General features: G+C 39.3%; 1 protein-coding gene across 1 annotated transcript in view; it reads right to left on the minus strand.

Moving 5' to 3' along the window:
* Window positions 1-1,250: 1,250 nt before the first annotated feature.
* LOC134794464 (protein inturned) overlaps window positions 1,251-16,506 on the minus strand; it is a 35,649-nt gene continuing 20,393 nt past the window's right edge. Inside the window, exons 6-13 of the mRNA XM_063766281.1 lie at window positions 11,934-12,024; window positions 11,124-11,295; window positions 6,859-7,072; window positions 5,474-5,567; window positions 5,310-5,395; window positions 4,257-4,439; window positions 3,730-3,870; window positions 1,251-1,377 (exon numbers count right to left, since the gene is read on the minus strand). Coding sequence (XP_063622351.1) covers window positions 1,272-1,377; window positions 3,730-3,870; window positions 4,257-4,439; window positions 5,310-5,395; window positions 5,474-5,567; window positions 6,859-7,072; window positions 11,124-11,295; window positions 11,934-12,024 — 1,087 coding nt within the window. The 3' untranslated portion in view covers window positions 1,251-1,271. The remainder of the gene's footprint in view (window positions 1,378-3,729; window positions 3,871-4,256; window positions 4,440-5,309; window positions 5,396-5,473; window positions 5,568-6,858; window positions 7,073-11,123; window positions 11,296-11,933; window positions 12,025-16,506) is intronic.

Consider the following 16,506-nt stretch of genomic DNA (forward strand, 5'->3'; position numbering starts at 1 on the left):
AACTGAACCGCTTTAGGTGAAATTTGGCAAGAAGGTAAATTTCTTGAATTGTTTTATATTTTGAAATGTAGTCCTCTGGATAAGGGACGGGAAATTACTCAGTCCCAATCTCACACTTGCGTGCTATAGACTGTTCGAGCATTAGTAAGAAATGCTCTTTAAAAAAGACGACGGAAAAAAAAATGCATTGGATTTCCACTAATGTGCCGACAAACATGGTACAGACTGCGCCAAGAAGGTTTGATCGTGTGTTCTGAGGTGTGTTCTTAGATACAATCGACGTCAAAGATATGTTTACACTTTTGCACCTTACACCTTTGTTACAAGGCGAAAAGTGTAAACATATTTTTAACGTCGACTGTACCTACAGAAAGTATGTTCATTGTCGTCGTGTAAGGCAATCCAACGTAGGTACATCCTTATCGAATCGCACCAAAATCATGGTATGCTTCAAAATTTGGCTTGGCACCGACTTCAAACATATCAGTTGGTAACGCATAGACTTCAAAAAGGATAATATTTTATTTCATCCTTTTTGAAGTCGGTTTGCTTTTTTTTGTAAAAAGTTTTTATAGAGTTATTCATTTTTTTTTCTATTCAAGAAATTGAAGCGCAACAAATACTTACACACAATTTTAATACATCCTAAAACTACGTACAGACTACGTACAGCCAGCAGCAGAAGTTGCTAAGCGGGCCAGGTGTTCAAAATGATCTTGACACGACTTTATTGTTCAGAGAATAAGAGCGTATCAAGGTAGTTTTGAACACCTCGCCCGCTTAGCAACTTCTGCTGCTGACTGTACCATCGCCCACACTGTTAAGTGACAGTTCGTAAACCTTATTACAAAAGGCATAAAGTCCACCAATGGACAGTTAAAAGTGTTGCTGTTTGTATAAGTAAAGTCGGGTATTCATTAGTCATTAGGCAACATTTGTTAATAAACTGTTTATGAATTTGATCACCATGTTTTGCAACAAGTTTACCGTAAACACTGTTTCTGAAACTTAGCAGTCCACACTAGTTTAGTTGTTGCTAGGATGTCGCCCGAGGAGGTAGTACTACTTCCATGTTTCTAAACTTGCGTCACACACGTCCACACTCAATGACATCTGTTTATAAACTGAATGTTTCGTCTTGTTCTCCACCTAGAGTGGGGAACACAGCAACATGTTTATGCAACAATATTTCATCATCCTTGTTTACAAACATGTTTACAGAGGTGATGAAACATTGTGCAACACTGTATATAAACAGTCATTAAACAGTGTTATTCTAAGTAGGACAGTAAGTATGATATTTCGGTGAGATCTTGCGGTACGGACTCGTGGTAGCAGACGTACAGCTCGCGTGGCTCGGGCTCACTGAATACGCGCCTGAGAAAAACAAAAATGTTAAATAAAACAACATAATTATTTTTTTAATTCAAACCAGCAATTCTTGTATATTTATATATTTCGGGGATCTCGGAAACTGCTCTAACGATTTCGATGAAATTTGCTATATGGGGGTTTTCGGGGGCGAAAAACCGATCTAGCTAGGTGTTATCTCTGGGAAAACGCGCATTTTTGAGTTTTTATACGTTTTCCGAGCAAAGCTACCGAGCTTTTTTGGGGGACCGCCCCCCGATATTTATTAAAATATGCCTAGTTCTAGTGAATGTACCGTGAGAGTGCAGGCAAGTTTGCTTCAGATTAACTAATTAGCATGATTCCTAAGGCCCGGGGAAAGACATAGGATAATTTTTAGGGTTCCGTACCTCAAAAGGAAAAAACGGAACCCTTATAGGATCACTCGTGCGTCTGTCTGTCTGTCTGTCTGTCTGTCCGTCTGTCACAGCCGATTTTCTCCGGAACTACTGGACCAATCAAGTTGAAATTTGGTACACATATGTAAGTTTGTGACCCAAATACGGACATGTAACGTAAACAAATGAATTTTAAACATGGGGGCCACTTTTGGGGGGTAAATGAAAAAATTAAAAAAATTAATTTTTCTAACTATATCATGTTACATATCAAATGAAAGAGCTTATTGTAAGGATCTCAAATATATTTTTTTTATAATTTTCAAATAAACAGTTTAAAAGTTATTCAAGAAAATAGGCAAAAAATGACCATTCCCCCCCCCTTATCTCCGAAACTACTAAGTCTTAATTTTTTAAAAAAAATACATAAAATAGGTCTATACCTATAGATGACAGGAAAACCTATTAGAAATGTACAGTCAAGCGTGAGTCGCACTTAATTACAGTTTTTGATCCGACCCCTACGGATTTTTTAAAGAGATTTCACTCACGTTTCACATAAAAAATACATTGTTAACAGTGCCGGATTACTTAGAGTAGTAGTTTTCTTAGAGTAATTGGTGATAATTTTCTGATAAGATAATCATTTTAAATATTTAACGGTCTTACCTACTTACGAGTAATTGTAAGGTCAAATTAAAAATAATGTTTAAAAAATATGTTAAATTGAGAGCTAGCTCAAAGTTTTTTGTACTCGTCGACTTTAATGGTTGAATTAATAAAGACTTTGTAACCAATAAGCAAAACAAGCACGTGCTTACGGCATCACGTTCAGGGGGGGCACCTAAATGCCAGGTTGAAAAAGTTGAACAAATTTTAAAATTAGGGACAGACACATCGTTTTTACCACACGATTTTTTTAGCTGTCCAAAAGCTAATTTGCAAAAATAATGGCGCGTAATTCTTTGGGAAACAATCGGTAGCAGTAGAAGAGTCGTGATTACATGCATAGATTCGATTTCAACCCACTCTTTTGCGGTTTGGCGTTAGGTCTTATGCGAGGCCTTCTGCCTTACGGCAAAGTTGATCTTTTGCCTTAATTACACTTGGGCGGGGATCCAAATCCAAGCTTTCCTCTTTCGCAGCTGGGCCTACTGCCTTTCTCACACTTCGCCAATTCAATTCCAAGCTCTCTGCTTTCTTGCATATTTTATGCATGAAAACAACCTAGCTGAGACCCTTAAATATCGAGCCCTATGCGAAGCTAGGCTGATAGAAAACTGTCCCATCCCTTCTCTGTATGAAATCCTGGATTCGCGCCTGGTTGGGACTATAACTAAAATTGCGTTTTTATATCGAAAAATTTTCGCGCTCGCTTCGCTCGCGTTTTCAATTACTTTATAAGGTATGATAAAGGTGACATTCGGGTGGCGACTGCAGCAACATTACTCTGTTGCAACGTTACTGCTGCAGTACTGTCCACTTCCGTGATAAAATGATGTGACTGATTTCCATACTAAAAGTAAAAATGTACAACTGTCTATCATATTGCGTTTTTATATCGAAAAATTTCCGGGCTCGCTTCGCTCGCGTTTCTATTACTTTCTAAGCTATGATAAAGGTGACATTCGGGTGGCGACTGCAACAGCATTAGGTACTCTGTTGCAACATTACTGCTGCGGCACTGTCAATTTTCGTGATAAAATGATGTGACTGATTTCCATTCTCAGCTGTAACGCGGCAATGAACTTCTCTCAATTTACCAAAAAATCAATGTAATCTTGATGACCCGAGGGAGAGGGGGCACCTAGAAATCCTTAGGGCATCAACATATCTTAATCCGGCACTGATTGTTAAAAATTGTGTAATATACGGAACCCTTGGAACGCGAGTCCGACTCGCACTTGGCCGGTTTTTTATTAATCATCATCATCATTCCACGCAGAAGTTGCGCGCAAAAGCTAGTATAAATTATATTTACCCGACAACCCAGAAGTGAAATGTCTCATTCTTGATCCCGCACTGGTGCAGCGTGGCGGGCGGCGCGCGGAACAACATCGCGTACTCCTTCACGGCCACCAACACCTTGTTGGGATTCGGAGGCGTGTAGTTTCTTTTGAAGCTGGAAAATAAAGTTTTTGTATGTGTAAATGGAAATAAAACTGAAGTTGAAAATTACTCTTGAGCACAGGATAAGTATTTCAGACAGAATGGACACGCTCTATTCCGCCCCGAATGGAATTACCTTACCCTGTGGCGACAAGTTGTGTACAGATTGAGAGAATCCCTGGGTGCCTGAGTGCCTGAATCCCAAGGTGACAACAAAGCGACAGTGACAATTGCGTTTCGTTCGCTACGGAGCGTAAACGATTGGCATGTTGGCTACGTAGCCTGTTTGGAAAGTTTAATACACCGGCATTTTGAACTTTTATTGAAGGTCGTGTTTTAATTTATCGCCACTCGTTTCGAATTTCCTCTTTTCCGCACCTGTATCGTAATAGTACATACCGCACACTATGTTGCAACAGCTCATGTATCCGTTTACTGGCCGCCCGAAAAGTCCGTACAATGTGTGTGTACAGGGCATTGTTGGCTTGTATATCTATACTCTTCACTGGTGCTATTAGGATGCCCTTCGCGGACTCTAACTGTAGGAAATGGAATAGCACGTTATCGTCGCCCGCCGTTATTCTGAAAAATAAAGTTAGGTATAACTTGAAGATCGAAAGTCAAATAAAAAGAGATCCTAGATCCCAGTTAAGCTTATACAGTAGAATAAAAGGTACAGAAGAGGCAAGAGGCTTATCTTATATTATAAGAGTCACATATGTGTCAAAGTCTATTAGTAAAAAGCCCCACTTTGTCGCTTAACATCAGGACGATATTTTCTTGTATCTTTATACGAATAACTTGTCAAAGTGTCCTTATGGCAAGCGGTAAAGTGGGACTTTTTCCTTGGAAACGACACATATATCATATATGTACGAAAGCTTTTATATGTCCTTGATAATCAGGGCTCGAACTTTTAGTGCGGATGACGTAAAAATGACGTCGTTTTGCACATAGAATGATGATGATGAATGATTCAGGAAACTTATTACCATAAGGTACCATCGCTGACACTAATTGACAGTTTGTAAACCTTATTACAAAAGGCTTAAAGTCCACCGATGGACAGTTAATTGTTGCTGTTAGTACGAACGATTATTAGCATGAGCTATACACGTTTTTGTCACGTAAAGAACTAGTAAGGAAGGCATTTCACGGCGACTTTTTATTATCGTGTTAAAAATAAATAGGACTATAGACCTCGCGCTTAAATGAGTACTCGCCTGCGCGGTACGGGGGCGCCGACGGGCGGCCGGCGAGCGGGCGGGGGAGGGCGGGCGGCGGGCGTACGGCGCGTTCCCCGTCTTAGCGGTCGACCGACCGACTCATTTAAGCGGTCGGTCTATACAAAATTACACTTAATTTAATAGAGTGCAATACAGTACTCATGAATATTCTTCAATCATAGAAGAGATTGTGAATGCTAAAATAATAAAATATAAATTAACTTACCTATGAACAGTGACGTGATCAATTTCATTGAGCAAGGATTTCCTGATATCAGAAGCATCAATACTGCCGCTAGCTCTGCTGCCCTCCTGAAAACCAAATGCGTTACGGTGGGTTATTCCCACTAGTTACCAAGTGGTAACTACTGGGAATTTTTGTATGTATACCTGTCTGTCCCAATCAGAATCAGAGCCCGAGGAATCCCGTCGATTCCTTTCTCGGTCGGCTCTTCGTCCTTGTATGCGCTCTTCACTCATTTCACTAAAACAAATAAAAATCTATTTTAGGGTTACACAATCAAAATGACAATAACTATTGAATAAAAAAAATATAAAACCCCTACGCTATATAGCAATAACTATTAAATTAAAATAAATAAAAAACCCTACGCTATATGCACAAGAAAACCATTTTATGCCAAAAATCCTTTAAGTACATCATTTTGGAACATAACTGATACTCTTTTCAAACTGCTGGATCGATTTCTATCAAACATAGCTAAGAACCACCACCGCAAGGAAACTCGCTTTCACGTAAAAAAAACCGCATCTAAATCGGTCCATCCGTTGGAGAGCTACGATACCACAGACAGACAGAAATTGGCGTCAAACATATAACACCCCCCTTTTTGTGTCTGACGTCCAAGTTCCAGCAACTTGGACGTCAGACACAAAAAGGGGGGTCTTCAGAAGTTGCTGGCGTGGCGTTTCCCGTTGTTCCACTGGGAGTACAAACTGTGATGGCTGCCATAGTTGACGGAGTCGCTGGAGACCTTTATCTGCTCGGTGGAGTTGTGGCGACGACGATTTTTTGGACTAGTATATTACCTATTGCTCTTCAATTAGGCTATTGGAGTCCTCAGAATAACTGACGTCCAAGTTGCTGGCATGGCGTTTCCCGTTGTACCACTGGGAGTACAGACTGTGGTGGCTGCCATAGTTGACGGAGTCGCTGGAGACGTTTATAAAATGTTACCTATTGCTCTTCAAACTGTTGGGAGTCCTCAGAATAACTGACGTCCAAGTTGCTGGCGTGGCGTTTCCCGTTGTACTACTGGGAGTACAGACTGTGGTGGCTGCCATAGTTGACGGAGTCGCTGGAGACGTTTATAAAATGTTACCTATTGCTCTTCAAACTGTTGGAGTCCTCAGAATAGCTGACGTCCAAGTTGCTGGCGTGGCGTTTCCCGTTGTACCACTGGGAGTATAGACTGTGGTGGCTGCCATAGTTGACGGAGTCGCTGGAGACGTTTATAAAATGTTACCTATTGCTCTTCAAACTGTTGGAGTCCTCAGAATAACTGACGTCCAAGTTGCTGGCGTGGCGTTTCCCGTTGTACCACTGGGAGTACAGACTGTGGTGTCTGCCATAGTTGACGGAGTCGCTGGAGACGTTTATAAAATGTTACCTATTGCTCTTCAAACTGTTGGAGTCCTCAGAATAGCTGACGTCCAAGTTGCTGGCGTGGCGTTTCCCGTTGTACCACTGGGAGTACAAACTGTGATGGCTGCCATAGTTGACGGAGGCGCTGGAGACGTTTATAAAATGTTACCTATTGCTCTTCAAACTGTTGGAGTCCTCAGAATAACTGACGTCCAAGTTGCTGGCGTGGCGTTTACCGTTGTACCACTGGGAGTACAGACTGTGATGGCTGCCATAATTGACTGAGTCGCTGGACACGTTTATCTGCTCGGTTGAGTTGTGGCGACGACGGTCTTTTGGGAACTTGAGAGTTGAGGGTTTTAGAGTGCCGTCGGATTTATGATCTGAAAATAAAACAGTGGTTTACAAGCAAAGCAAGTGGTCTATAGGCAAAGAGAATTGATTGTAATTAAATAGAGAGGTATAGTCTAAGACAAAAACGTACTCCTTAGTTTGGCATCCAAAACAGATGACGCTGTGCTGCGCCCTATGTTTTGCGGCCACTGAATTGTCAAACAAGTTATGACAGAGTTACCGCTAATGTATTGAGCTATACAGCGCCATCTGTCAAATTTAATGCACAAAATTGTCTTAGATTTTACGCATCTTACTCAATCAATGTATCTATGATATAGGTAATGCATACAAGTATAGCATTTAAATTCGTATTTATTATTATTAGTGTTAACTAGATTCCATAATTAGTATTTACTGTGATGAAACTAACTAGATATTAAGCAATACATAATATGTTTTGTAAGGTAATTTTAAGTATTTAGCTATTAAGATTAACTTGCCATCAAGGCCTATTGACTTCCTTGGAATGACGTGACCCTTCATAATTGTACATGTGTGGCTCCATTCCTAGAGGAAGATTGCCAGTAATTACCATAAAAATATTTTACTACAGCAACATTGCTAGAACTGGCTTTGTCTATACGATTTCTAGGAACAAATCCAATTATTTTATCAAATATATTTTGATTTGTATTTTATGAAGTAGTTGAAGTCATATGTAAATTATTATCTATTTCAGTTTGTCTTTGTCTATGTTCATAAAATCTATGAAGGGTAGACGTGCCTCTACCCTCCATGATAAAATTAAAAAAAATCTTTGTCAATAGGCCTCTTTGATAGGCCTTGATTTGGGTCTGGCCGGTAAGAACATAGGCAAGACAAAAGTCTGTAATGTCAATGCTGTCATTAAAGTCATTTAACGCAAAAATATCAGTTTTCTTATAAAACGATTTATTCACTTGAAATATATTTATTTACCTATTAATTTTAAAAATAAAAACTATTCATATGTACGAGCAACATATCTAAATGCGTCTTCGCACAGACTTAGTTAAAATTAAACCGTTGTAGTAAACCAGAAACAGCGATAATTTCAAGGTAAGAAATACATATATATTAATCTTTAAATAAAAATGAGCGTACTAATTGCCAAATTCAAATATAATAATTTAATCTTACTATCCCCGTAAGTCCCGCGGACGCTATATCGCGTCCGAAATTTTAATCAAAATTCATCATAGATGTAAAACCTCACATTGTTTAAGCTGGTAAATTTAGACCCGGTAGGAATTAGCGACGCTAGTAATTAGGCAGTTAGATTATATTGTTTAATTTGTGACTGTTTTGTTTTAGAGAGTGAATCAGCAGATGGCTTGAGCGTGAGATAACAATATAATCCTGGGCCGTCATATGATTTCTTGGAAAAAGCTCAAAGGGCACGTATCTGCCGCATATCCAGACTAGTACCCCGGTGACCAAGAACGCTGCGCGGAGCTGTGAAGCAGAAAATGTCCGATAACCGGATAGATGTAATAACAACTTGTAACCATTTGCCATATCAATGTATGTATTCATATGTATTGCTCCTAACATAATATATACAGTAATCCTAATAGGAATGAAAATATTTATATCTTAATATACTTTTTTGTTTATATACTTTTTTATGTATATTTGACGAATTTCTAAATATAGTACCTAATCATTACCTTTTAACGTATTTTTTTATTTATTTGTGATATGCTAATTTAAGAGCCCATCAACGTGCACATTAGCGCCGCTGCTAAATAATCGTAATTATTTCAATTTAATGACAGGTATTTAAAAAAGGGGGCCGCTACGGACTGTATTGTGTATTTAAGTATCTTTTGAATACATCAAACTACTTTTTATGTTACTGGATTCGTCAATCTACGCGTCCAAAGTTAAAACGGCCGTTTTTGTTTCGAGCTCATAGATCGACGAATCCAGCAACATAAAAACTAGTTTGGTGTATTCAAAAGGTACTTAAATACACAATACAGTCAGTAGCGGCCCCCTTTTTGAAATACCTGTCGCTAAATTTAAATAATCACGATTATTTAGCAGTGGCGCTAGTGTGCACGTTGATGGGCTCTTAAAAACCTGACCCCAACAAAAAAGAAAAAATACAAAAAGAAATTCCCTCTCCGGGATTCGAACCCAGGACCATTAGCTTCCTGAACAGGATTACTGCCAATACCCGCTAGGCTAAACGGGTTGTCAATTCTAATTACAATGGTATCCTACCAGAGCGCTAGTAGTATAAACGAACTTTTGAAAGGGACATTTTTTTGTATGGAGTTATCGTTCTTCTCCTAGTGAGTATTATATTCTTTGCTTGCCATATCCTATTCAGGGTCCATGTTGTTCAATTTAATTTAAAATACCATCTGTAGGTACATACCATGGAATGCAATAAATAAATGAAATGAAATGTCAATTATGTTAAACAAACTTGTAGTCAAAAGTAAATGAGCAGGTATGTTCAAAATGATCTACAGTTCTAAAGTTGTGTTCAAATGATTTTAACACCTTGCGTGCTGATGCCTTGCCTATTGCATGATTAATGATAGTTTATAAGGATAAGAGTTATGTTACTTACTTATCTTCTGCCCCTGCTTGGTCAAGCGCTCCGGTGAGCATTCTAGTTGCGGCTGTGTATTGGACCGTAGCCACGTAGAGAGGTACTTGTCGAGGCCTACGTCGTATAGGAGTTCTATGCAGCTCTCGCACTCTTCATAGAAGGGTGATGGGGGGGGTGATGCCTAGTGCCTAATTAATGATAGTTTATGAGGATAAGAGTTATGTTACTTACTTATCTTCTTCCCCTGGTTGGTCAAGCGCTCCGGTGAGCATTCTAGTTGCTGCTGTGTATTGGACCGTAGCCACGTAGAGAGCTTGTCCAGTCCTACATCGTATAGGAGTTCTATACAGCTCTCGCACTCTACGTAGAAGGGTGACGGCAGGGTGATGCCTAAGTGCCTAATTAATGATAGTTTATGAGGATAAGCGTCATGTTACTTACTTATCTTCTTCCCCTGCTTGGTCAAGCGCTCCGGTGAGCATTCTAGTTGCGGCTGTGTATTAGACCGTAGCCACGTAGAGAGGTACTTGTCCAGTCCTACGTCGTATAGGAGTTCTATGCAGCTCGCGCACTATTCATAGAAGGGTGATGGGGGGGTGATGCCTAGTGCCTAATTAATGATAGTTTATGAGGATAAGAGTTATGTTACTTACTTATCTTCTTCCCCTGGTTGGTCAAGCGCTCCGGTGAGCATTCTAGTTGCGGCTGTGTATTGGACCGTAGCCACGTAGAGAGCTTGTCCAGTCCTACATCGTATAGGAGTTCTATACAGCTCTCGCACTCTACGTAGAAGGGTGACGGCGTGGTGATGCCTAGTGCCTGATTAATGATAGTTTATGAGGATAAGCGTTATGTTACTTACTTATCTTCTTCCCCTGCTTGGTCAAGCGCTCCGGTGAGCATTCTAGTTGCGGCTGTGTATTGGACCGTAGCCACGTAGAGAGCTTGTCCAGTCCTACATCGTATAGGAGTTCTATACAGCTCTCGCACTCTACGTAGAAGGGTGACGGCAGGGTGATGCCTAAGTGCCTAATTAATGATAGTTTATGAGGATAAGCGTCATGTTACTTACTTATCTTCTTCCCCTGCTTGGTCAAGCGCTCCGGTGAGCATTCTAGTTGCGGCTGTGTATTAGACCGTAGCCACGTAGAGAGGTACTTGTCCAGTCCTACGTCGTATAGGAGTTCTATGCAGCTCGCGCACTATTCATAGAAGGGTGATGGGGGGGTGATGCCTAGTGCCTAATTAATGATAGTTTATGAGGATAAGAGTTATGTTACTTACTTATCTTCTTCCCCTGGTTGGTCAAGCGCTCCGGTGAGCATTCTAGTTGCGGCTGTGTATTGGACCGTAGCCACGTAGAGAGCTTGTCCAGTCCTACATCGTATAGGAGTTCTATACAGCTCTCGCACTCTACGTAGAAGGGTGACGGCGTGGTGATGCCTAGTGCCTGATTAATGATAGTTTATGAGGATAAGCGTTATGTTACTTACTTATCTTCTTCCCCTGCTTGGTCAAGCGCTCCGGTGAGCATTCTAGTTGCGGCTGTGTATTGGACCGTAGCCACGTAGAGAGGTACTTGTCGAGGCCTACGTCGTATAGGAGTTCTATGCAGCTCTCGCACTCTTCTACGTAGAAGGGAGACGGTGGGGTGATGCCTATTGCCTGATGAACAGTATGAAATATATGTCATTATACATTTTTTTGTCGCTATTGGCGACATGATTCGGGCCCGTCGACTAAAAAATTTAAGTGAGTGAAACCATTGTCGTCTAAACAGTTTAAAATATGTCTCACGAAAGTTTAATTTCGATAATTATACATAACTTTAGTTTGCTAAACGACATTCTAATTTTACCTTAAGCGGGTAACAAATTAGGCAGCGTGACAGTACAGACAGTCGCCATCAATTTCATCGGAGCGGCCAAAGCACTCACAAATATCTGAACACGTCTCTATTGCCAACGCGTTAGAGTGCGTATTCAGATATTTTTGAGCACCCCGGCCGTTCCGATATATCTGATGGCGATAGTAAATGGTCATTTTTTAATATTTAGTCATACTTTGTGAATTGAACCAGCAGTTCATTATTTTCCCCGATTGAAATACATTTTGTAAGGTAATTGCGCCTAAGAAGGCCCATCGTTTTTTTTTACTCTTACAAAAGACTCTTGAGAATAGAGCTTCTTGATTTCAAAATAGTCAATAAGGGATTTTTTTTAATCTACTTCAGATAAGGTAAGATTTTAGAAACAACTTAGAGAAGGTATATGAGTACTTGAGCAGGGCGTTAAATAACTTACATCTTCAGTACACCCTCCAGCCTCCATCAGTGTGGCCAGAATGAAGTGTCCCTTCCCGGCCACCAGTAGAAACCAGCGCCCGTCTGGAATTCTGACACATATTGCCATTAGGGTTGCCATTACAAAAAAAAAGTAACTCGAGTCACAATTCCCTTCCGTAGGTTTTCAATATTTCTGAATTTTAACAAAAATTGAAGCGAACATTCTCGTCTCACAAGTCAAAAGTCTACACCTCGACATTGGCAGAATCCACCTTGCTAAATTTAGCGAGGAGTAAAACGCCGCTATACTTACTCAACCTCGTATCTGCAACACTCATTTGATGACAAAACACCCGTATTCCGAATGAAGGAAAAGCGACATTTCCATCAACCTCATATCTGCAACAATGCAGATATGAGGTTGAGTAAGTATAGCGACGAAAAGCCATTATTAAAAAAATCTGAAGGATTTAATTTTTAAGTAATACAAATGGTAATGAGCTTTACTCTTGGAGTGGAAGGACCCATTATCATTACTTACACATATAAACTACTATTACTACTATACTACTAGTAGTAGTGCCTGAAATAAAGATTTCATTTCATTTATAGTTCGTTTTTTTTTAGCATTAGAAAGAACTTGTAAGAAGGTTAAGCGATCTTGACATGTCTTTTAATTGAAAAACGCTTTATAAAAATCAATAACTATTACTTATGAAAGCAGAAGAATATAAAAGATCGTATTAGATTCATAATTGTTACATATTTGCCGTAACTTATTTTTAAAATGTGTTTTTCAATTAAAAGACACATCAAGATTGTTTACTTTATTTCTAACTAGCTGTGCCCGCGGCTCCGCCCGCGTGGAATTCGGTCTGTGTCAGTAAGCGGCTAATTTCTAATCCTAATTTCTCTCCCTCCCGCCTGGAGGCGGAACTTGAAGTAGGTAAAGTTGACAGATGGATATGCTAGAGGACTGTAGTCCAGATAAAATATTTTACAATTAGGTACCACTAAATAAAACTACACTCCAAAGTCAATAGTTTTTTCGCCCTTATTCAAATTTTACACGTGATTTAAACGACAGAGTAGGTAGTAGGTGTATATCGGACGATACAGTAAGCCGTAAGGTATACGCGCGCGAGCGAAAGCGAAGCGGCCTGCCTGTGGCTAGACCGCCACTAACCGTGGTCTTCTTCAGACTCCTGAGGAAGACACGTGCCCCTTGTAACCTCAATGCGTTGCGAGACTTTCGGGAATGATTCGATTGTTTTCGGGAATGCATGGTAATGCGTATAAAATGCGAGTCCCAAATCATTAGACTCCGCAAACGACCAGTGCCGGATTAAGATATTTTGATGCCCTAAGCATTTCTAGACCATGGTGCCCCCTCTCCCTAGGGTCATTAAGATTACATTGAATTTTTTTGGTAAATTGAGTGACGTTCATTGCCGCATTACAGCTGAGAATGGAAATTAATCACATCATTTTATCACGACAATTGACAGTGCCGCAGCAGTAACGTTGCAACAGAGTACCTAATGCTGCTGCAGTCGCCACCCGAATGTCACCTTTATCACATCTTAGAAAGTCATTGAAAACGCGAGCGAAGCGAGCGCGAAAATTTTTCGATATAAAAACGCAATTTGATAGACAGTTGTACATTTTTACTTTTAGTATGGAAATCAGTCACATCATTTTATTACGAAAATTGACAGTGCTGCAGCAGTAACGTTGCAACAGAGTAATGCTGCTGCAGTCGCCATATATTAGAAAGTGATTAAAAACGCGAGCGAAGCGAGCGCGAAAATTATTCGATATAAAAACGCAATTTGATAGACTGTTGTACATTTTAATTTTTAGTATGGAAATCAGTCACATCATTTTATCACGAAAATTGACAGTGCTGCAGCAATAACGTTGCAACAGAGTAATGCTGCTGCAGTCGCTATATATTAGAAAGTGATTAAAAACGCGAGCCAAGCGAGCGCGAAAATTTTTCGATATAAAAACGCAATTTGATAGACAGTTGTACATTTTTACGTTTAGTATGGAAATCAGTCACATCATTTTATCACGAAAATTGACAGTGCTACAGCAATAACGTTGCAACAGAGTAATGCTGCTGCAGTCGCCATATCTTAGAAAGTTATTTAAAAAGCGAGCGAAGCGAGCGCAAAAATTTTTCGATATAAAAACGCAATTTGATAGACAGTTGTACATTTTTACTTTTAGTATGGAAATCAATCACATCATTTTATCACGAAAATTGACAGTGCTACAGCACTAACGTTGCAACATAGTAATGCTGCTGCAGTCGCCTTATCTTTGAAAGTAATAGAAAACGCGAGCGAAGCGAGCGCGAAAATTTTTCGATATAAAAACCCAATTTGATAGACAGACAGTTGTACATTTTTACTTTTAGCATGGAAGTCAGTCACATCATTTATCACGAAAATTGACAGTGCTGCAGCAGCAACGTTGCAACAGAGTAATGCTGCTGCAGTCGCCATATCTTAGAAAATTATTGAAAACGCGAGCGAAGCGAGCGCGAACATTTTTCGATATATTATTAATTTATTAAATCAACATAATTATTCAATTATTTTTGTTGATATCCGTGTCTTCTAAACTTAGAGTTAATTTGGCAAAATCTTTTGCTCGGTGGCTTATTCATGTCACAACGTATTAAATTCAGCTCCATCTGTTAGTTTACCTGGGTACTCAATAGTGGTAGCACATATTTGAAAAAAGTTTGCCCCTCCTTCCTAAGTAGCGCCATAAGATTCAGGGGCAAACTTAAGTCAATCGATTGTTGTGGCTACCCCCCCTTTTAGGGGTTGAATTTTTATAGCCTATAACCTGGCCGGGGATTTTCTCGACAGATTAGTAAAGTTTTCATCAAAATCCGTTCAGCCGTTTTCACGTGATGCGCGTTCAAATAAACAGACAAACAGATAAACAGATAAACAGACAAACAGACAAAAATTCTAAAAACTTTTGGAACGTGTTCTGTTATCGATTCTAAGTATCCCTAGCCAACTTTTTTTCAAATATCTTCCATGTACAGACTTTCGACCGTCTTCAGCTTTATTATATGTATAGATAGATGCTAAAAAAAACGAACTATTTGTAGTACCTAGTATTAAGGTGGTTCTCCTTATGCGAATTTCATACAATTTTATTGGTCAATTTTCTCTTAATACGTATCTACGTATTAAGAGAAATCGTATTTACGATTATGCACTACCTAAACATCAAGGTTGTAAGTGCTGTAAATCTTTACAGCACTTACAACCTTGATGTTTAGGTAGTGCATAATCGTCTGTCGTCGCCAAGTTAAAAATAATGACCAATTATTCAATATTTTTAATTAAAAACCATTTGAAAAATGCGAAGATTTTAGTTAAGCGCTTGTTTGTGTGAGTGATCTTTACACTATCCATGTAAAACAAGATGGCGAGATTCAGTTTAATAATAACCAACATAGATGTCACTTTAACACAGGTGACCTAACTAAGTAGTGTCTAATTTACTCAATAGATGGTAATAACGTAAGGGTATATAATTCACAAAATATGTTGTAATAGTTTAGCTTACAAACCATTTCCGTTAAAATTTGATCCCTACATTAGTACATGTAACTACCTAATCGGAGGTCAGGCCAGATTTGCTTTCTAAGGGTTTCTAGGAATTTTCGTTAATCAATTATCAGTTCAAAACTGGGATTGGTAGTAAGGTGATAATTTTTCAATGATTTTAAATAAAAATTATATATTCATAAATTATAAATGAATTTTCATTGATTTTACAAATTTATAAGATCATAACATTTATAATAAATTATTATTAAGTCCGCGAGAGTGTGAAGGGTACTTATTCCATAGATAAGCTGTGCGTTTTTCTGCATACGTTTTTTTAAACTACCTACCTACCGCTCTATTTTTTTCCCGTTCACCGTAAATTAGACTATTGTACGCAAGAGTATTGTGGTTGTGGTTTACTCGCTGGATTTATTTATACGGACGCCTAAACTAAAACTCATTAACAGGCTTTTATTAGGTCGACCTGTATGTAACTAACTATGTACTTAATGGAATCTAAGGTAACTAATTTAACCATCTTCCAAGGATTGTAGCGTCATGAAAATTGGCAGCTGTATGTAGTTCTGATGACAATACAATAATATGGTACTGTCGAACTGATCTGATGATGGAGACAGGAGGTGGCCATAGGAACTCTCGACCTGTATGTAACTAACTATGTAATGGAATCTAAGGTAACTAATTTAACCATCTTCCAAGGATCGTAGCGTCATGAAAATTTACAGCTGTATGTATATGTAGTTCTGCGGGCTCAGCACGGTTCCATTTTTATCGACTATCACTATGCGCGTCCCTTTCGCACTTACATACTTGTTAGAACGTGACAGGCATGGTGACAAGGGATAAAAACACGACCGTGCTAAGCCGCCTGATGACAATACAATAATATGGTACTGTCGAACTGATCTGATGATGGAGACAGGAGGTGGCCATAGGAACTCTGTGATGAAACAACGCAACCTAATTGTGTTAGGGGTTTTTAGAATT

The sequence above is a fragment of the Cydia splendana genome, chromosome 10, assembly GCF_910591565.1.
Source record: "Cydia splendana chromosome 10, ilCydSple1.2, whole genome shotgun sequence".
In the NCBI taxonomy this organism is placed as follows: domain Eukaryota; kingdom Metazoa; phylum Arthropoda; class Insecta; order Lepidoptera; family Tortricidae; genus Cydia; species Cydia splendana.